The 22,452-nt window shown below is 38.2% G+C and overlaps 1 protein-coding gene across 1 annotated transcript; it reads left to right on the forward strand.

Annotated features, from left to right (window-relative positions):
• Nucleotides 1-905: 905 nt before the first annotated feature.
• LOC149078014 (uncharacterized) lies at nt 906-22,364 on the forward strand. Its single transcript, XM_089241571.1, has 8 exons — nt 906-1,115; nt 4,480-4,581; nt 13,698-13,864; nt 15,198-15,352; nt 18,804-18,894; nt 19,009-19,119; nt 19,328-19,452; nt 20,727-22,364. The coding sequence occupies exons 1-8, from the start codon at nt 1,003-1,005 to the stop codon at nt 20,994-20,996; spliced, it is 1,134 nt and encodes a 377-aa protein (XP_089097697.1). The 5' UTR covers nt 906-1,002; the 3' UTR covers nt 20,997-22,364.
• The last annotated feature ends 88 nt before the right edge of the window (nt 22,365-22,452 follow it).

Here is a 22,452-nt window from a genome sequence, read left to right on the forward strand (position 1 = left end):
GACCGCCATGTTTGTTGACATACTGGAAGCTGGGGCTTTGACCAAGAGGAAGCCGCTATGGTGGTCATAGTGACGGACTCGCATCGCGAGGACCCGGGCTCGAACCCCACCGTCGCCATACTGGTGGTCGGCTGAAGTTGGTTTTCTGTGATTCCCAACTTCAAGGAGCGAATGCGAGTCGATCTCCCCTTTAAAAAGTTTCACCGCAGAGAGCAACAGACCTACAAATGTAATTCAATCATAACACATCACTCACTTCACTTCTGAAATGTAGATGGCAGCATTGAAAACTCAAACACAACACTTCATATGCACTCAGACTGTTAAGTACACACTCAGTTACACTTCCGGCCAGTGATGGTAACTCGTGGGAAAAATTGGCCAAAATTGGTCCATATGGGAAATTTCTCGGTGTTTGTGGGAAATTTTGAGAGGTCATCAAACAAAAGAATTTTTGTTGAAAAAAATATATAAATGCAAAATAATGCTCTTCTAGTGTAAAATAATTGCCTATATATTTCCACCGATAGATGGCAGCACAAATTTCGGAATGCGTTGGAAAAATTTAGTCAAAAGGGAAATTTTCGAGGGAAATTTTGCTTGACGAGGTTACCATCACTGCTTCCGACACAACTCAGTAGTAAATCTACCATATAGATGGTGATAGACCTGAGTTGTGCTCGATTTGAAAGAAAGCAAGAGCAAGAGGAAAAAACAAAATATCTATCCTTAATTTTCTGTCATCTATATAGTCTTAAAGTAGTTCTAGTTTCTGAAAACTTAACAGCTTTTAGTTCTTTTTTTAAATAATAGATGTCAGCATTAAATTCCATGTTTGCGTTTGCTCCATCAGAAGTGTTTGCCGAAAGCCCTGTATAATAGTTATTGTACTGAACAATATCTTTGTCAAAGCCGTCGGTATCTTGCCTCCTTGTTTGTTTAGGATTTCAGCGTGTGGGTTTGTGTATGTTTTATTAGCGTTTAGAAAGACGGGTTCTGACGATGAGCGACGATCAAAACCAAGCATCAGATGCCCAGAACAAGTCCGTCGATGTCAACAAACTTCCAAGGGGAGCGATCAGTATGCGGGGACTTCCGATGGGACGTAATGCCAGGTACGTATGTGGGCACTCCATCATTTAAAGCCGGGTTTTCCTAGGAATAGGTTTCTTGCGCCGCGTGAACCGAATTAGACCATTTCGCGCCGGCAGAAACGTGTCACATAATTACGCTACGCGTTTGTGATTTCCTAGCGTGACGCATCAGATCAAGGCAGCTATGTTATAGTATATGGCCTTGGTATAAACTACTCTGTCGTCTGCATGCTCCGGTTTGAAGGGAAGGGAAAGAAAACACACACGCGTGAAGAGAACATCGGCAAAACGCGCGGCACAGGACGCATTTGACTCCTTCAGCAGTCGGCCAATCACGCCCGACGTAAACCGCTGTTGTGAGGCGTATTGTGCTCTGTAGGAAAACAGTCATGTTGCTTTTCTTATTGGTGAGTAGACGGCGTGTCGCGCTGAGCAAATCACGTTCCGCGCGACACAGGAAACCTGCTCCTAGGAAAACCTGGCTTCAATTCCGAATTGCTTTTTTATTTAAATATTTGCTGAAGACATTCCCTCCACATCGTTTAGCGGATCCCCCTTTCCCTGACCAACAGGAGTATAAGCGGGTCCCCCTTTCCCTGACCAACAGACGTATAAGTGGGTCCCCCTTTCCCCGACCAACAGGAGTATTAGCGGATCCCCCTTTCCCCGACCAACATGAGTATTAGCGGGTCCCCCTTTCCCCGACCAACAGGAGTATTAGTGGGTCCCCCCTTTCCCTGACCAACAGGAGTATTAGCGGGTCCCCCTTTCCCTGACCAACAGGAGTATTAGCGGGTCCTTATATTTTATTTCTGATAGTTTCATCATGTGTGAAATGTTCAGGATTGAAACTTTTTTTTAGAAAGATTGCCAAACTTGTGACATTTATCGTAAGTTGGCGAATTTTTGTATCATTGGCGAGAAAAACGTTTGAAAGCATGACGAGAAGTTGCCAATAGTGAAACGGAGTCATGCTTTTTGGACATTTTTCTTGCATTAGAAAAAAAATCGCTAACATATCACCGAGAAAGGGGATGACACTATGGTGGTTAAAAACAAAAAAAATGATGATAACCACTTAATCACAAAAATAATAACATTCTCAGACCAAATAAGGGATCAAGGTTATAAATAACAGTCTATGCTCACTGTGGTAGTGGTCAAGTGGTCATAGTGACAGACTCGCATCGCGAGATCACAGGTTCGAATTCCACTGTCGCCGCAGTGGTAGGTCGGCTGAAGTTGGTTTTCAGAAAAGATGGGAAAAACTTTAAGAAGTGATAATACATACCAATACAAACAATTGTCATCAAAGAATGCATGGTCCAACATGAAACGCAAGTGCGCTAGCATGTTTAGAAATGACCCCTCTGCAAATGCTATTCCTGTTGAAATTTATCAGGAGAAAAAGAACACTATTCATACAAACGTAACCTGGAGAAGAAGAGGAAACCATATGCAAATCTGTGTCACAGTGAATAAAAGGCATTGATGCCAGCCCTGTGAAGTTATTCAAGCGAGCAACCATTGTAACGTACAGGATAATGGCGCACCCTGTAACATGTTTCCATTTCATTTTAGACCATGCATTTTTTGATGAAAATTGTTTGTTTTTGTGTGTACTACCGACTCTTATATTTTTTTCCCATCTTTTCTGAATCGCCCTGTGCAATCACCTTCATTCTAAGAAGATACAGAACTGTTGTTTTCTTCAATGTACATACACTTATATTCTGTACCGCTCATATTTCTTTGGGAGTTGTGCAATTCAGCCATAGCGGTTTCATTTTCTTGTTTTTAAACTTTAATATTGTGCGCTACAAACTTCAATATTCATGTCTTCTTGACGGGGACAGAGAATATTCTCTCGAAGGACTACTATTGTAAATTACTAGAGAATATTCTTATGGAAAATAATGAGACTTATTCTCGAGTTATTCATAGAGATTTATTGTAATACATGTTATTACATATATTCTTGAGAATACTCTATGGAAGGACTTGTATAACTGGAGAATATTTTCATCGAGGAGAATATTCTCAACTTAAGGACTATTACCAATAACTTGAGACTAATTCTTATTATTTTCAATAAGAGAATATTCCCCAGTAATTTATAATAATAGTCCTTCCAGAGTTTTTCTCCTAAAGATTAATGTCGAGAATTTTACATCTCTAGCTGTGTCATATACTTTCAGACCTGCCAACTCTCCAGATTTAGGCGAGAAACTCCATATTTTTTGCCCTTCTTCCCACCCTCCAGAATTTTTAAAAATTCCTCCCTGTTTTAGGTGAAAATTAGATTTTCTCTTGACTTTAGCAGAAGTATTATAAGCGTTAACTGCAAGGTAATGTTAACGTTAACTGCATTTTTGAAGTACGCTTTGTGGGATGGAGTTACTACTAGAGCTGTTGAATGAGTGTAGATGGCGCAAAATCGCCCAACTCTTGATGGATGAGTGGTTTCTCTCTATTACAAAATGGATTCTCTCCATTGAAAAACAGCGCTACACTGACAACTGGTTGTGCGTTCTGTCCTCTTCAGCTTGCTGTAATAATCACGCTTGCCTGGCATCAGCCTAACTCATTTTTGTTTGTCTTTTTCATTTTTTTATATGGAATGTGTTGAAAAATCAGTTTGCCGGCTTATGCGAATTCCTCACTAAATTCAACATATATGTAGATTTTTCTCACCCCAGTTTCATTAGTTTTGTAAGAATCACCCACACTGCATCCTCAGCCATGTTTCTGAACCATCTTTTATTTGGTTTGGCTTGGCATCGTGCAGCTGGTCTGGATTCTGCTTAATGTTAGTGACTGCGATTGCTGTAGGTTATGGTAGCTGCTATGATCTATGGGAGCTCTTCACTGTTGCTGCCACACGCCAACCTCATGCGTAAAAAACTTGACAGATGTGGTTGTATTGAAAGTAAAACTGGGGACATTCCAGGTATCATAAAAACTGAGCTGAAAATTTTTTGCATTGCTATATTCTGCTCAGGGAAGTATTCAGGACTTACCTGGGGGGCGGCACTTTTCTTTAATTATGGAGTATGGCGGCCGTGGGGACACCCTCCCCCACCCCTTTGAGAATCTCTAGATTTCTGGACTCCAAAAGTTGGCACATCTGTCCTTTAAGTAATTGTGGGTTGGTTCCTGACCTCCTCGCAACAAATAATTGAGCTCACCTCGTTACATTCTATCATAAGTGAATTTTTTCGTGTATAGATTAGACCCAGATTTTGCCGTTACCAAAAAGACTAGAGGGGAGTGCCATGAAATTGATTATTAATCTGAGTGTGTGCAGTGTTCCGTAACACCAAATTGTTTTAGTTTTGATATTCTTCAAGTTTATATTGATAATGTTTTTTTTTGCATTTCATAGGTTGCCTTCCATCAGGACTCCTAGAGATTTGACGCTCGTTGGTACCCCAAAAAGAACGTTTGTGCCGAATATTCCCATTCGGAGAGACAAAAAGTCTGCCGCGTGAGTAGCTTTTTTATTTTCAAATAAAACTTATTTACCCTATGAACATTGGACTCTTCACTAATCTGTTGGCCTATACAAGGCCTGGCCCATTCCGGGATATAAGCCTTTTACTTGTGTGGGTTGGGCCGTGCTGGGGAGGACTAAGGATGCTGGGCCGACTCTCACTAATCTAGCATCTGTGAACCAAACATAGCTGTTGGAGTCATCTAATGTGACCTGCGACCTCAAACATGATTTTGTAAAAATGAACTAAGTGACACACATTTCCAGATCTCTCAAGTGACCGGTGTAGCAGTTCTGCATCACCTGAGTGGATCATGACATATTTTAATATCACTGGAGTGGCCCATGGCATATTTATAGATCACTAAAGGAGCCTGCACCACTTTTTCAGATCGCTTGAGGACATGCGCCACAGTCCCATACCACTTAAGTTGTTACCTGCATACCCACAGATGAACGAAGTATATTCTCAGTAAGTGGCCTGAGACACATTAAAAGACTACGAGTGACCTACGGCACTATTCCAGATCACTAAACTGGCCTATGGCACACTTACATATTACTTAATTAAGTAGCCCATGACAGATTTTCAAATCAATGAGGTTGCCTGCACTCTAATAAGGGTCGAACATTTTTGTGAGACTTACTGGCCCCTACGTATGTTGAAAGGCATGACTGTCATGAAGTCAGGAAACTTTAGTGTCATTCTTTGCAATTCACTTATAGAAAGTTTTAGGTTTCAATACCAATTTTCTTGTCACAGTGACCATCCAGAATTTGTCAAGCCCAAGTTCGACCTGAAATAGTCTTACCTTCTTGGTAGTTGCTCCCTCGTCTGAACGTTCATGTCCCGGCAGTTTGTTTGGCAATTTCACAATCTGCTGAAACCAATGAATGTGAGCGGCTTTTTATTGACATATGCAACAGCTGTAAGGTAACTTACACTCCCAGATTCTTTTTGTTTACCCCCAAGTTGACATAAGGCAAAAAGAATAGACGTAAGTAAATTTTTCACAATATAACATTGATTCACATTCGCAAAGTTAAAACTGTTCACACTGTTAATCAATTATGAGGCGGACACTGTTTACCGCAAAAACGAAGAACATCTTTGGTTTTGGTTTGACTTTGAGACTGGAACTAAAACTAAACTCTCCTCCCCCCAACTCCTGACGAAGATCTTTCATATATACTGTATCACTCGCTGACTCACACAGAGAAGCATGTTCACGTTCAGTTTGTCTGATTCTTAGTTGTCTTATATTTGTGTCTTGGTAATTTGTGCTAAAATGTTTAATAAATTTGTGTTATGTGTACGCCTCGGCTTCAGTGGTGACTCTCAAATGAACAGAACCTTCTGAATAAACTTTTTGGTCGTATTTCCAAGCTCTGGATTATTTTCCCTCTGTTTCCATTGGCATGATGGGATCTTCTCACGGTGAGCTACTGTTTTCGCTAATCTTCCGGCCTTTATATATTTTTTTTTCCTGTAAAATTCTAATATTGTTTGCATAAAATAATTTTATAGTTGGAATTTTATCTTCGTTTTCCCCCATCTATTTCGTTATTGTTATTACGAGATGGATGACGGTACGGATCCCACGGTGGTCGCAAGGGTATCTTGTAAATTACCTCCAATGTGGATAAATAATATTGCTTCATGGTTCGTGCAAGTGGAAGCTAATTTCGCAGTAGCACAAATAACTTCCGATATAACGAAATATAACACTGTTTTAGCAGCTGTAGATGCCGACTCGCTTCATTCGGTTTCAGACTTGGTGCTTAATCCACCAGCCGAAAACAAATACGAAGCACTTAAAAAAAGGCTTATCGCTGAGTTTACAGATTCTAAATCGATACAAATCCGCAAACTGTTGTCTGAATTGACTCTTGGGGATAAGAAACCATCCTCTCTACTGAGACAAATGAAAGAGCTGGCAGGAAATTCAGTAACTGAAGATTTTCTAAAAACTATTTGGATGGAAAGGTTACCTTTGAACTCTCAGGCCATTTTATCAGTGTCAACTGCAGATTTAACTGAGTTGGCCACACTAGCCGATAAAATTTCCGAAATACAACCAATACCGAGTATTTCTGCGCTTTCTTCACAGTCAGGCCCTTCATCAGATTCTGTGAAATCTGATATTGCACAATTGCGTAGTGAAATATCGCAATTAAAAATTCAAATTGCAGATTTGTCAACGAAAATTAAAAATGAAAATTATTCAAGAGGGCGTACTCATTCTCGCTACCGAAGCAACAGCCGTAATTTTAGAAATCGTAACTTCAATACTACACAAACACTATGTTTCTATCATAATAAATTTGGTGAGAAAGCAACAAAGTGTTACCAGCCGTGCACATACAAATCAAAAAACTAAAGCACGCTGCTGCATCGTTACAGCATACTTTTTCCGGTGCAGCAGCAGGTCCTACTAAATGTAGACTTTACGTATATGATAAAGCGACAAATTGTAATTTTTTAATCGATTCGGGTAGTGACATCTCTTGCATTCCTGTGTCACCCAATGTGAAGGACAGTTCTTCACATTTTCTCTATGCAGCCAACAACACGAAAATTCCAACATACGGAAAAAAACATTTAGAGCTAAATTTAGGGCTTCGTCGAAATTTTCGTTGGACTTTCCTCATTGCAAAAGTCAATACTGCTATTATTGGTGCTGATTTTTTAACACATTTCGGACTCGTGTTGGATTTAAAAAATAGAGCATTAATTGACTCTATCACTAACATGCAAACAAAAGGTGTACTGTCCAATGCTGCAGTACCCACAGTGAAATTGATTGTTGGTGAATCACCATATCATAAAATTTTTGAACAATTTCCAATTTTGGCAAATCCAATACCGCAGTTTTCCCGTCCTCCAAAACATAACACTCAGCATTTTATTGAAACAAACGGAAGTCCAATTTTCTGTAAACCTAGAAGGCTGCATCCAAAAATATTACAAGCAGTTAAACAAGAATTTGAATATTTGATTGATAATGGAATTTGTCGCCCATCAAAGTCACCTTGGGCTTCTCCAATTCATGTAGTTCCGAAATCAAATGGAACGTACCGAATTTGTGGTGATTATCGTCGCTTGAATGCTATAACTGTCCCAGATAGGTACCCATTACCTCATATACATGACATAACTAATGTTCTGCACGGAAAGAAAATATTTTCCAAAATTGATATAGTAAGGGCATACTATCATATTCCGATAAATGAATCCGATGTACCAAAAACTGCCGTTACTACTCCCATTGGTAGTTTTGAATTTTTATATCTCCCATTTGGTCTGAAATGTGCACCAATGACATTTCAAAGATTTATGAATGAGGTACTGAAAGGTCTCGATTTTACTGTCAGTTATTTAGACGATGTCTTAATTTTTTCTGAAAACGAAAATGATCACATTAAGCACGTAGAACTTGTTTTGGAAAGGTTTAGTAGGTACGGACTAAACATAAATGCTTCCAAATGTGTTTTTGGTCAACAACAAATTTCCTTTCTGGGTCACGAAATATCAGCAGGTGGTGTTCGACCTTTGGACGACAAGGTAAAAGCTATAATGAACTATCCACGTCCAGAAAATCTGGTGCAACTCAGAAAATACTTGGGGTTACTAAATTTCTATAGGAAATTCATTTCACATGCTGCTGAAGTACTAGCACCATTAACTGACCTATTAAAAGGGTCTAAAAAGAAAAATGATCAATCTCGCATTACATGGTCTAAAAATTTGTTAGATTCATTCGAAAAATCAAAAGAAGCTTTGCTAAACGCTACTTCGCTAGTGTTTCCAGAAAATGAAGATAAGTTAATACTTCATTGTGATGCTAGCGAAATTTCAATTGGAGCTACCTTAAGTGTAATGCAGAATTTAGAATATAAACCCCTGGGATTCTTTTCAAGACGTCTTACACCTACACAAATGAAATATTCAAGTTTTGACCGTGAACTATTAGCTATATACGAGTCTGTTAAATTTTTTAAACACATGCTAGAGGCTAGAAACTGTAAAATTGTTACAGATCACCGTCCATTAACATACGTTTTTCGTAAGGCAACGGACACTTACTCGAATAAGCAAACACGGTGGATTTCTTACATATCAGAATTCACTACTGATATCGAGTATCTAAAAGGTGAGCGAAATGAAGCTGCCGATGCACTATCGCGCATAAGTGAGGTTATTGTCCCCCAGCCTCTTAATTATGATGAACTCAGTAATGATCAAAAATCAAACGAACAACTGAAACAACTCATTTCAGACACTAATACTGGGTTGCAATTGAAATTAATTCAATTGCCCAATTCAAATTCTCAAATATATTGCGATCTTTCAACTGGAAAAGTAAGACCTTATGTCACTGCTAAATTTCGCAAACAAGTTTTCCTAAACTTACATTGCCTTTCTCATCCAGGTATTAGAAGTACTGTTGACCTTATACGTAACCGTTTCGTTTGGCAGTCTATGAATAAAGATGTTCGTGAGTGGGCACGCCAATGCATTGATTGCCAACGTTCTAAAATTCACAAACACACGAAATCAGAATTAGGAAAATTTTCACTGCCAACTGCACGATTCCAACATATTCATTGCGATCTTGTGGGACCCTTGCCGGAATCAAACGGGAAAACGTATTGTTTAACTTTAATTGACCGCGTAACACGTTGGCCGGAAGCATATGCGATTTCAGATATTACCGCTGAAACAGTCGCAAAGACAATCTACTCTGAGTGGATTGCCCGATTCGGCACACCAGACCGCATAACAACTGATCAAGGCAGACAGTTCGAGTCAAGACTAATGTCTCAGCTTGCTGCTCTTCTAGGTGTGGAAAAGTGGCGAACATCACCGTACAACCCAAAAGCAAATGGGCTGATCGAAAATTTTCACCGTCCATTAAAAGCTGCAATTATGGCTCACCACACCACCAAGTGGACAGAAGTCCTTCCAACCATTCTTCTCGGTTTTCGTTCAGCACTGAAAGAAGATATAGGTGCAACACCAGCTGAGCTTGTCTACGGTGCTTCCTTGCGTCTTCCTGGCGATTTTTACGATTCGAGTGACAAAATTCAAGATCCGTCCATGTTCATCGAAAACCTCAGGCAACACATGAGAGCATTAAAACCGAAGCCAACAAGCTCTCATAACAAAAATAATGTGTTCGTACATAAAGCATTAAACACCTGTTCTCATGTATTTATCCGACATGACAGGTTGAGAACATCGCTTCAAGCACCCTACTCCGGACCGTTTCCGGTGATCAGCAGAAAAGAAAAGAACTTTAAAGTTCTGATAGATGGAAAACCAACAAATGTATGTATCGATCGAATCAAACCTGCATTCACAGTGAATGAGGATGCTACAACTACAATTTCGAATACAGTGAGTCCCAAAATTAATGTGCTTCCGAAACCACCAGACCGCTTCACGCGTTCCGGAAGACAGGTTCGCTATCCTGTCAGATTCAATAATGTTGTCAGACTGTGTCGTTAGTCACTGGAAGGGGGGTACTGAGGCGGACACTGTTTACCGCAAAAACGAAGAACATCTTTGGTTTTGGTTTGACTTTGAGACTGGAACTAAAACTAAACTCTCCTCCCCCCAACTCCTGACGAAGATCTTTCATATATACTGTATCACTCGCTGACTCACACAGAGAAGCATGTTCACGTTCAGTTTGTCTGATTCTTAGTTGTCTTATATTTGTGTCTTGGTAATTTGTGCTAAAATGTTTAATAAATTTGTGTTATGTGTACGCCTCGGCTTCAAATTACTTCAAAACATTTTCCACAGTTAAATCTGGTCATAATCGACATGAACACACGACAAAAATATTCAAGTCTGTAATGCCCATACCGTATTCAAAGACTTTTCTGTTTTTCTATATGTTAATGGACTTTTAACATGATATCAATTCATCGTTTCAGATCAGCTCAGGTCGGCTGAAGCTGGTTTTCTGTGGTTCCCAACTTCAAGGCGCAAATGATCTCCCCTTTAAAAAGTCTTGCCACAGAGAGCAACAGACCTACAAACAGTACGAATGTCATTCAATCATAACACATCACTAAATTCAGAGAATTTTCACTCAATCTCACTGAAATATAGATGGCAGCACTGAAAAAATCAAACACAACACTACATACACACTCAAAAAAAAAAGACTGTCAGGTACACACACACGGTTACACTTCCAGCACAACTTACTAGGTAGTAAATCGCCCATAGATGGTGATAGACCTGAGTTGTGCTCGGTTTGAAAGAAACAAAGGTCAGCTTACAGGGTAATCATCATAAGCAGCAGGTTGAATGTCGGACAGGAACACGAATGAGGTAATTTATTATTACGTTAACATATATGGGGAAGGAAGGGTTTCCGATTTGTTGACTTTTGATGCCAAAGGAGGGGGAGGGAGTTTGGATGATGTTTACGTCATCAACAAACCTTCATAAAAATATGAAATATTCTTAAGTCGGTGCGTCAAAAACGAGTAAAACCTTTTGCTAGTTTGTAGGCACCTGAACTAACATTCTACTTATTGATAAATCCTCTACAGAGCCACTTTAGTAATCTCTAAATACTTAGCGGATCCACGTGATCTGGAAATGTGTCTTGGGCCACTTGTGCTGCACAGGTCCATGATCCACATGATGTATGATACTACCGTCATATTAGTGATCCGTGATTATGTCACGGGTCTTTTAAGTAATCTGAGAATGTGCAGTGGGTAACTTGAGTGATGTAGAACTGCACTGGGGGGCCACTCAAGTGCTCTAAACTGTGCCACATGCCACGCATGGGAACTCTAAATGTGCCACGGATCGTGCTCTAGAACTGTATCGCGAGTTACTTAAGTGATCTGGGAATGTGCTATGGGCCTACTTGAACGATCTTAAAAATGCGCCACAAGCCGCTTAAATGTTTAGGAATTGTGCCACGGGTCATTTAAGCAATCTGTAAATGTTCCACTTAGTTCGTTTTCACAAAATTAGGTTTGAGGGGGCAGGTCACATCAGATAACCTCAGGGCCACATTTGGTGTGCAGGCCAAGGGTTTACCATACATGGCTTAGAGGGTGGGTTGCAATTAATTTCTTAAACAAAAATTCCGAGATCTTACCCTTCAAATAGAATTGATATTAACAGAAATTTTGATTATACAGTCGAATCTCATTTTAATGAATACCGTTATAGCAAAAAAATCTAATTTTTTTGAACACTTTTCTAATCCCCGTTATAATGGGATTTGACGGTAATAACATGTAAAGGTATTTTCGTTCAAAATTTTAATTTTATTGAAAATATTTTTTCCATTAAACAAATAAATTTTTGATCTGCGGGGTGGCACGAGTCCCCTTATATACCCCCCCTACATACGTCTCTGATCCCACCAATATTATCTGGCGCAGCTTGACCTAGATGGTCCTTGCGCCAAAAAAAATAAAATAAAAAAATCCAATATTATCCTGTATCCCTATCGAATGATTAGGGAGTTGGATTCACATCCGTTAGGATGTAGGGAGCAGAGCTGACAAAATTTTACTTACAAGGGGGGGGGGGGGGTAGGAGTTTTGCTGACAAGATGGGGAGGGTCAAAAATAGCTAAATATTTGCTGACGATATATTCGGATGGCCCCAATGACAACAGAAACACATATCAGCAAGTCAAAAGGAAATCCACGTGTCCGATCATCTTAAAGTTCTCTGTAGTTTTTAAACCACCCAAAGCAGGGAAGCAGTTATACATCTCAGCACCGCATTGATTATGCTGGTCAGTGGTATAAGAGGAAGGAGGTGTCAATACACCATCACCAGGATCGGATACAGACCACAATCCCAAACGTCATCTGTAATGATGTCTGAGCGGCAGCTACAAACAATCAAAGAGAAATAATTAATTAACATAAAATGGAGGTCCTGACCTGCAAAACATCAGGCAGCAATCACTGGCTATATTATTTACATTATTATGTTGCATAATTAAATTACTTACGTTAAAATATATTACGTTAGGAACTGTTCAAGTATTACGTCATCATCGATGGGGGAAGCGGTTTCCGATTTGCTGACTTTTGATGACAAGAGGGGGGGGGGGGGTTTGGATAATGCTTATGTCATCAACCACCCTTTATGAAAATATAAGTTGGATTCAGAGTGGCAGAGCTGATGACAAAATTTTGCTGACAAGGGGGGGGGAATCAAAAATGGCTAAAAAATTGCTTATGTAATACTTGAACGGCCCCTTATTAAAATAATTAGCCGAGTTAAAAACAACTGGTAGTAAAATACAATCACATAACCAACGTATATAGAGATATGCGATTTGAATGGGAATTTTATCCTGTACTCAATCAGTATTATATGATTACAAATGGTTTCTTCCATGGAATAAAAGAAAAGCATGTTCACTCCATCGCAAATGAAAAAAAAAAACTAGTACGCCATTAATCATATTTCCAAATTTACATAAACATGCATGATTAAAAGAAATATTTCAATTGTAAAACACAAAATTGGCAACACACTGGATGAACTGGCGAGGTTCACCCAGCATGAGCTGAAGACTATGACAAAATGAACATACGAAGGTTCTATTATTTTCCAACGGAAGTCCACTGCCATTCTCTTGAAGGACAAAAGATAAAACATGCTTGTTTATTAATTCAACATAATGAGACTAATTGGCCACAATTGCCAATTACATGACAGATCGTGAATAGAACAAAACTGAACATGCATTTTGACACCCAAAACCAGACCCAAGGCCGCAACTAGTTGCTTGGTCAGCCGGGGCAGCACGCATTTTGGTGCCCCCGTAATGTTGAAGGAGAGGTTAAAGAGTGAAATTTGCGCCCCCTCCAGTCCGGCGCCCGGTGCACCAGACCCGCCTGCACCCCCCTAGTTGTGGCCCTGACCGTACCCCTGCACGGATATTGCCGTAATGCTACATTCCACTGAGATTGGAATAACACTACATTCTGGGGGTATCAAATAACGTTACACAGTGATTCTTGCTGGACATGCAAAGTGATTGGTGCTCACTATACAAAGAAGATATTTAGTGACGACTAATTGTTTCTTCTTTTTTTTTCAGAACAGAAAATTCCACTGATAAAACTGCAGGGACAAGCAGATCATTGTCATCACAGCCAAAATCGTCACCAAATTCCAAGGCACATCAGCGTGGTAGAGCCCGTAAAGAATATGTTCAGTTGCCTGGTGCTGTATTCGGACAAGGAATCAAAGCTTCACCAAAAACGAGTGAGTAAAAAAAAAAAGATCACTTATCCTATAATAATTCAAGGATGTTGGAAAATTTTTTAAGGTAATGTTACCAGACAGTGATATTACAGAAAAGGGAAATCTTGCATTCCTTTCTTGCGTTCCATTTTTCCATCAGGTGTATTTGCAATGCATAAATGCGTGTATAAAAAAATGTAATAATAAATCTATGATTATGATATGATGATAATAATCAATATAAATAATTTTATAATTAATATAAATAATTCTATAATCAATTAGCTATAATACCCAGCACTGCCCGCGTTTTCTTCAATTACTGGGAGGATTGAAAAAATTGACAAACTATTATAAAGGCATAAACTATCATACATAGTACTGGCATTACTAAAGGAGTGACAAACAATTGTAAAAGCATATACACGCATAGCTCCCAAATTTCGCCCATGATTGCAAAAAATCCCTATATTTAGGGAAAAATTATTGCCCAAGAATTTACCCGAAAAAAAACTGCTGCTTCATAAGCGTTGTGTAAATTTTCACCATTTCGTCAAATCACAAAAAAAATCAGTTTTTGGGGTGAAAACACAAAATTTGCTAATCATCAAGTGTCAATCTGATCTTTCAAAATTCAAAATTGGCACGATTGCATGTATCAGCTTTATCCATATGTCCTGTTTCGGGCCCGACGGAGATTTTTTGGTTTGTGAGATTTTTGAGAAGTAATTTAATTAACGCGAGAACTTGAGCCCACTGGTTTACCATGATTAGCGATGGCTTGCAATGAAGTCATGGTTTTCGGAATGGGAAAATATCCCTAAAATTCCCCTTTCACTAATAAAAAATCTCTTAAATTTTTTAAAATATTCCTTTTACATTTATTTTTGTACGGAATTCGGATCTGCATAAAAACCTCACGAATTCTCATTCTCCAAAGGTGGCAGCTATGTAAGTCTGAAATGCATTTGCTAGGGAACCAAAATAAACAATCCGAAAATGATTGTTGAGGCCCAGAAACCATTGTTGCCTGACAGTTTTTCGCCAATTTCGGACATTTGCTCTGCTCTGGCAAACTTTTAAAGCATTCAAGTCAGGGCCCATTTGGTATAGAGCAAAATTTGGCATCGATTGATCTAAATTTGTAGGTTCGTATAGAGAACATACACACACGCATGCAATCAGTTATATGTATATTATAATTAATTTATATTACATTTTCTATTAAAGCATTACTTGGAATTTTGAAAACGTGACTGAAAAACCTGGAAATGTCAGAATTTTTTTTTTACAAAAATGAGTATAAACGCTGAGAAGTGTTGTTTGGTATATTCTTGTGCTTTCTGTTCATTAGGTGTTAAGTTCGAGAATGATACCAAACCAATAGTGAAGCCAGTTATATCAAAATCGACACGCTCGTCTAGCTCTGCGTCCAATTCTGACTTAAAAGTGAAGAAAGAGGAGCGAACTGAACCATATCTTTCCAGTGATGGCGACAATGAATATGATGTAAGTATGTGCAAGATGGAGACTTTTCTAGTCTTGGATTTGTGGCCCGTATTTGATTTGTGTTCGGCTGCTTTGATTGTCTTGTTTTAACCACCGTTTATCTGTCGTGCAGAGGGAGCGAATTGTGGGTAAGATGAGATTACAGACAAAAGAAGAGTGGGCCATTTTGGGTTAAATTGTTTATATTTTGTGTGTTTTGTTTTTCTTGTCACACTGTTTCGAATGGTAGACTAATTGGTCAAACTGAGATATATATGCTAGTTACCCACTATTGAACTTGGGATAAAGAAAAGATTTCCAAAAATTATATCGTGACAACAGCTCCGGCTGATGTGTGCAGAATGCTAGATAAATTATGTGATGATGATGTGTTAAAAGTTCCTGAAACTTGTTTTTCAAGATGATTCAAAGAAGATTATCAATCCAATGGTTTGGTATATACATTTTACTGGGCTGTAATAGCAGTTGTACTGTTACATTCAAGAACCATTGGTCCATATGTTAAAAGATAGCCATATGCTCACAAAATCAAAGTAATAGTGCCTCGAATCGTGAAAAAAATATAATGAAGAAATCAGGTGTTGATGTGATGGACAAATGTTCAGGAAGTTATAGACACAACTAAAAACCAATAAATGGTAGTAGAAGTTGCTCAGCGATGCTTTTAACCTGCTGGTTTTGTCATGTTTGATAAAACATGCAGAATTTTATGAGAAGTGGGTCGGGCACCACACATTGTATATCCCCCCTCAGGAATTTCAAATGGAAGTGAATTCTTCTACAAATAAAGGAGAATTTGAATTTTCATCCGAAGCCCCTACTGTAAGTGGAATAGAGGTCAGATCATCTGATGAACATGACATTGTGTATAAAATGCAAAGACGGTGTGCTATGCGCCAAAAAAATTTAAAAAAAAACACTAGTAAGTTAGTAAAGTCAACAAAGCAAAAAGTCTCATCACAGAGAGCAACATGTCTACAACAATACAAATATTCAATCATTACACTTCACTTTGGAAATATGGATGGCAACACTGAAAAACCCGCCACAATGCTATATATACACTCAGATAGTTAAGTATGCACACTTCTGACACAACTCATTTGGTAGTAAATTGCCCGTGACAATAGGCCAGAGTTGTGCTCAGTTTGAAAGAAAAGAAAGTGTCATGAGAGCGACCATTATTTTAATAGTCTGAGCCGGAAGATGTTCAAATATGAAGCTTGAGTTTACTGACACATTCTTGCAAACTAGTTCTTTGGTGCCAAACAATATGCTATTTCTTTGAGCATCCTTTCCGTTTACGAACTTTTGATTTTACGACATAAATGTTCACAAGTCCTTTCAAGTTGGCAAAAACGAACTTAGACTGTATATTTTTATTGCGTCATCTTTAATATCATGCACTATCTCTGTTCAGGAGTGTCAATATGTTAATATCCAGATAATATCGAAGATAGTTGATGGCAAGGACTTTGGCCTTTGAAGACCGGACACACCCCGCTTCCCATCTCATAGAGATATCGAAGCATTCCCGCAGGATGGGTGTATCTGGGAAGTTTTATTATAAACAACAAAACATTGTCGCCTCAGACGAAGGCAACAAAAAATAAATGAATAAATAAATAAAATATATATAAAGACAATCATCAATCTAAAATCATATTACAGGTGATTAAAATCGAAACAACAAACGCCAATAGGCAATCAAAATTATAAACAAGATTATACGATGATAGCAAATAGTTCCTCCCATAAGAACCTGGCCATCGAATGATTGTCAATAATAAATATAAAATTTTGAATCGCAGAGTAAATCAGCTAATCACAGTCATCTATTGTTCAGCTTACACATATCAGTTTGATTGTTGGTATCAGTCTGCATGGCAAGGTCTGTTGATGGATGATGTTTCATCTGAACAACTGATTGATGATGGTGAAAATGTGATGCTCATGAATTCAATCAATAGTGCTGATTAGTTTATAGAATATTTTATTGTGACGATTCGGCATTGGTTTACGATTTATAATTTATACCGATATAAGGATGTGATGCTGTATATGTGACCATGCACTTCGATGGGGAGCTAGTTGTGTCCGGTCCTTTATTGTTCAATATATTTGCGACCATATGTTGTGTTTGATTTCTTTTCGTCATTTATTTAATGAAATTTCTGGATACACTCATCTTTTGGGAACTTTTCAATATGTACCACACAGTACAATTCTCGTCTTATTTTTGTATCTTGATCGATAGACAATAACGAGAAAACATATAATACAATTTTTCACCAAAGGTAATTTATTTGCATTAAGTTTACAATTACCAACTAATCTTTTTCTTAAAGTGATTGCTGACCAGATTTTCATGAAATAATTCACACATCAAATCGCTCACGTTAAGAATTCATTCTCAAGATTTACAGAGAAAATAGTATGGCTTGTTGATTAAGTAGCATTCTTTCATCAGTAAATTTTGGGACAAGTTTTTTTGCATCCTGTGACTTCTCTATCAGTCTGGTGATTGTACACATCCATTAATTTGAAGAATTCTCGAGCTTTCCAGCAGTCGTAGGTTCATCAGGTGATGTTGATCTAGGACTCTAAGGAGCATGGCACATGGAAAAATAACCATTGTGAAGAGGCAGGTCTCAACGAAACAAGGAAGACAACCATGAAGTAAGTCTCAGTGAAGTAGCCGATCTCATCGTAAGGGCAAGTCACATGGTTGTTGGTTTTCACTGGGTACTGAATCGTTTTCTGGCAACAAGTCCTCATTTTATGCAGTCAACTGGAGTGAATCATCACGAATGTCAACAGTCATATGGGCTTACCAACCACCATAGCTCAATGGATTCGATATGAACATATGCATTGGTTTAAGTAAAAATTGTTTAATTCATTAAAATACCCCAGACCAGCCGGTGACTAACCATGTGCCGAGACACTAAATGTTAATGTTGAACCTTCATGTCAAGACAAACAAGCAACAATAAGTGAGAGAGAAATTTAATCACAAGGCATTTTTAACAATCTCAAACAAAGAAAATTTCAGAGTAACTGCTTTACATAACTGCCCCATCTCTGAAAGAATAAACTTGCATCCCATTCAAACAAACAAAGAAAGTTTGCATAATCAGAACACTCAAAGTTTAAAATTGACACATGCTAAAATGTCAACTTTTACGAGATGATCAGCTGTGATCGCTATAAGCAACCACAAACAGAACTAAAAGGTAAATATTCATTCACATTTTTAAACATACAAATGTAAAAATTACTACAAATAAAGTAAAACCCAGACCTTTGTGCTGGGGATTGAAATAACGTTACAAATATCTCTGAGATGTGAAGCAGGGTATGTCTGGTCCTTCAAATATATAATTTGATTGAAAGGCCATCAGTTTTGTGTTTTATTCAAGGGAATTGAGACGAAACTCTCTCTCCACAGTATGATCCTGATGATAATGATGATGACTATGAACCGCCTGTATGCCTTCCTTTGAAAATAGACCCTGATTTGAAGGTTAAGGTTGATAAAGGTAAATATGCCGAGAATTTCCGTGCTAATTATAAATATTAGCTTTTATCAATTTCATATGCGAATTACTGTTTAGTGCTATTCTATTGCACATAATATTATTCGTTAATTCCAGGAAGCAAAGCTGGGTGGAATCACGAATTCATCAAGCACTGCTGCAAAACAGAAGTTGAAAATATCCCAGAGGGCGTTGGAGATCTTTTCTTCAATTCAAGTGGCACTTTCGGTAATGATATGCAATATTTATGAATTTATGTTTTAGGAACATTACACTTATTCATTGTACTTGTCATCAGGGCCGTAGCTAGCCATTCCTGTGCCAGAATTTGACTTTGGCCCTGCTTATCACTACATAGGCAATATGAAATTCTTGTGCCGCATGAGATCATTCCTTGTTTATTTTATAATTCTGATTTTCTTTTTTTCTGTTATAGAAGATCAGTTGATGTTTTTTGAGTTTCCCGATACAATCCTGCGTCCCCTGCAAAATCGCGAGCTGGATGATAATTCTCAAAGGAATGCAATGCCGGGACCATCCAGTGAAAGTTCAAATATTCAGGTATGTGAACTGTTATTATCATTTTTCTTTTTCTTTACAGGGCCATGCCTGGATGAGTCCATGTGTTAAGATGGTTCTGGTTCTATGCAGGACCATTTTAGCAGCATTGAGGGGTAGGGCTCTGCCTGTGTACAACCTGGAAGTACCTTTGTTTAAATGTATATACTTGTTTTTAAAAAAAAATCAAATTTCATCATCATGGGGGTGGTCCTACACGCTCAAGGTCATGGGCTGTATCTAGTTAGATGATGTGAAGACGACCCTGGCTCCGTGGATAGTTCTGCATCATTTTGGAAGTAGTCACACTTTTTCCCACCATATTTCGCTTGAAGCTTCATTTCTGTACATCTGAATATTTTTCAAAGCTCTTTGTGGCCTCCTAGCAGCCTGTCATGGCTCCCCTTCAACTCAATTTTCACTTGTGCCCCCCCCCCCCCCGGATTATCTCAGGATTACAAAGGAATGGGCCTCAGGTTGACGAAACATTGGTTAGTAGATATTCTGTATTCATAGAAAAAAACCCTTCAAGACTTGAAGGTTTTGTGCTTGAAGTTCAATCATAAATAGACACACATCAATATTTCCAGCTCGCTATGACACACACTTTGCGAAACACTACTTCTAAGGGAAGAAAATGTGTCCTCTGTAACTTAATGGTAGAGCACTTGCCCAGACTGCGAGATGTTGGTAGTTTGATTCCCCGCAGAAGCATGTGAATTTTCTTTCTTAACTTCAGAAAGAAAATTCACATGCATCATCTTCGTTTCTGCTTGGCATAAATATTTGCTTATCTTTCTTAACTTTATCTTGGAAATAGGTTCGGGAGAAATCGGAAATGTTTTACAGATATTCCTTTTACAAACAAGGCTTTTGTAGCTACCAGAACAATACATAACTTTCAGGCTATTAGGCCAACATGGTTGAATTTTTTTCTTTTTTGATGTTTCATTCACAGTACTGGCAAGCAGTCCAAGTTTTGTATCTCGCCAGACATTGTAAGAGACTTATTTGTTGAAAATAGTCGTCATTCGTGTAAGCGAAATGCAAAAAAGATGTTCAGACCAAGTTCAACCAAATAGCACGAAAGTTATCAATTATTTATTCCATTTAATTTTATTCACCTTAATCTCTTGCTGAAAGAGTTTGGGGTATGAAGAGTGCAAAAACCCACAAAAACAGGCATTATGCAGGGAAATTATAGTATATTATACGTTCTGTTAACTGTGTTTCGTATTGACGCTAATCAAATTTATGACTACCATTTTCCTCTCCAGTCTTCTGCAAATGAAATTCCTTCATGGACTGAAGCAGTTGAGGGATACATTGGAAAACTTCAACTTATGCGCAGTGGGAAAACAAGACTTGTCATCAGAGACTATGTCCTAGATGACCTAGAACTATATGAGTCAAGTCCAGTCTTTCAACAACTGACTTCGATATCCGGCAATCAGAGCAATATCGACATGACTGTTCTTGGGCAAGTGAAGCACAGAGTTCGTTTTATGGCGGATGTCGGAACACTCGCAAACATAAAAGTTTCGTAGCAAGTTGTTTCTTTAGTGTATATGTATGGTTTTTTTTTGTTCTTTTTGTTTTTATGTGGAAATATTTTAACGATTTTTTTTAATAGTTTTATCAAGTTTTAAAATTTTTCTCAAAGCTCTTTAATTGTTTTGAAAATCTTGAAGTGAAAAAGTGTATATGAACTGTGAATAACTTTATTTCTATCTCAATTGGAACCATAATAAATGTATAATAAATTGGGATTTAGTTCAAGTATGTACTGGTACATGTTTTTGCTAATTCCGTAGAAAAATGTAGAGTACAGGATAATCCAGTGGTTCCCAACCTTTCTACTGCAGGCCCTTAGGGGGCATTGAGATGAATTTAAAGCATGTACTGATTCATAGGCGGACATGAGAGACGTGAAGGTCTTGAGGAAGGTGGACATGATGATGTCAGTGTGTAGGTACAGCTTGAGTGGTGCAGTGGTAAGATGCTCGCCTACCACCGTTAAGGTTACCGGGTCCACTGGTTTGATCCTGGGGAAGGATAGCAGATACTGAAATGAGCCCATCAAAGCATTAATGGATGGGGGACACCTACGAACTCGACTGGGTTGTGCCAACACCAACTTTAGGGTACTAAAGTTAGTGCACACTGGTTTCTGATTCTGTTAGTCAGCAGTGTTATGGATTGGTTAAAAATTTTGAATTCAGGTTTTGTGCACCAATCTTCAATGGCGGCAATAGACAGAATTGGAAATCAGTGTGTGTTATTTTCATACCCTTAGTCTACTAAAGCTGGTGTTGTTCGTGTATATTGTATAAAATACAAAGATCTTTCTTCAGTATCTCATCTACTTATAAGTTCTCATTTATCAAATTTTGAAGCTTTTCCGCCTTTAATTGCTCCTGATGTTTTAACAGAAACTTATTTTTTGGGCAGTACCTGGAATGTATTAAATGATTTCCCCATAGAAACCTATGGGGACATCATGCTTTGGCTAACAAACATGATTCCAGAATGAATTATCTTTGTTAGCCGAGATATATATATCACTGTACATCATAGCTGCCAAGTCTCCCGAATTTCTATTATGATTGTAAAAAAAATCCTACTTTTGGAAAAAAAATTTCTAAAGAATTTAACCAGAAATAAAGACTGTTCTTTGTTTTTAGTCCTCGAAATGGCATTATAAGCTTAATGTGAATTGCTAACATTGTGTCAAATCGCAAAAAATATTTCATTTTCGAGGAAAAGACAACATTTGCCAAACAGCCAGCATTAGGTCGGTCATTAGTCATCCAAAATTGGTGAGAGAACTTGTATCTGTTTGTCCCTCACCTAATGTATTTCCCTCACTTCCAAAGTTTCAAGAAAAATGATGTTAAATTAAAAACAAAAATTTACTGTCCGACTTTTTTTTAGCTTTGAATCAATTCCTTTCGGTAAGCAGCATATTATATACCCTTTCTTTTCCTATAAAATTAACTCAGT

This window comes from Pholcus phalangioides, unplaced genomic scaffold (assembly GCF_987345545.1).
Source record: "Pholcus phalangioides strain wild (caught in Gottingen) unplaced genomic scaffold, Ppha-v1.0 ptg000014l_1, whole genome shotgun sequence".
Classification (NCBI taxonomy): Eukaryota; Metazoa; Arthropoda; class Arachnida; order Araneae; family Pholcidae; genus Pholcus; species Pholcus phalangioides.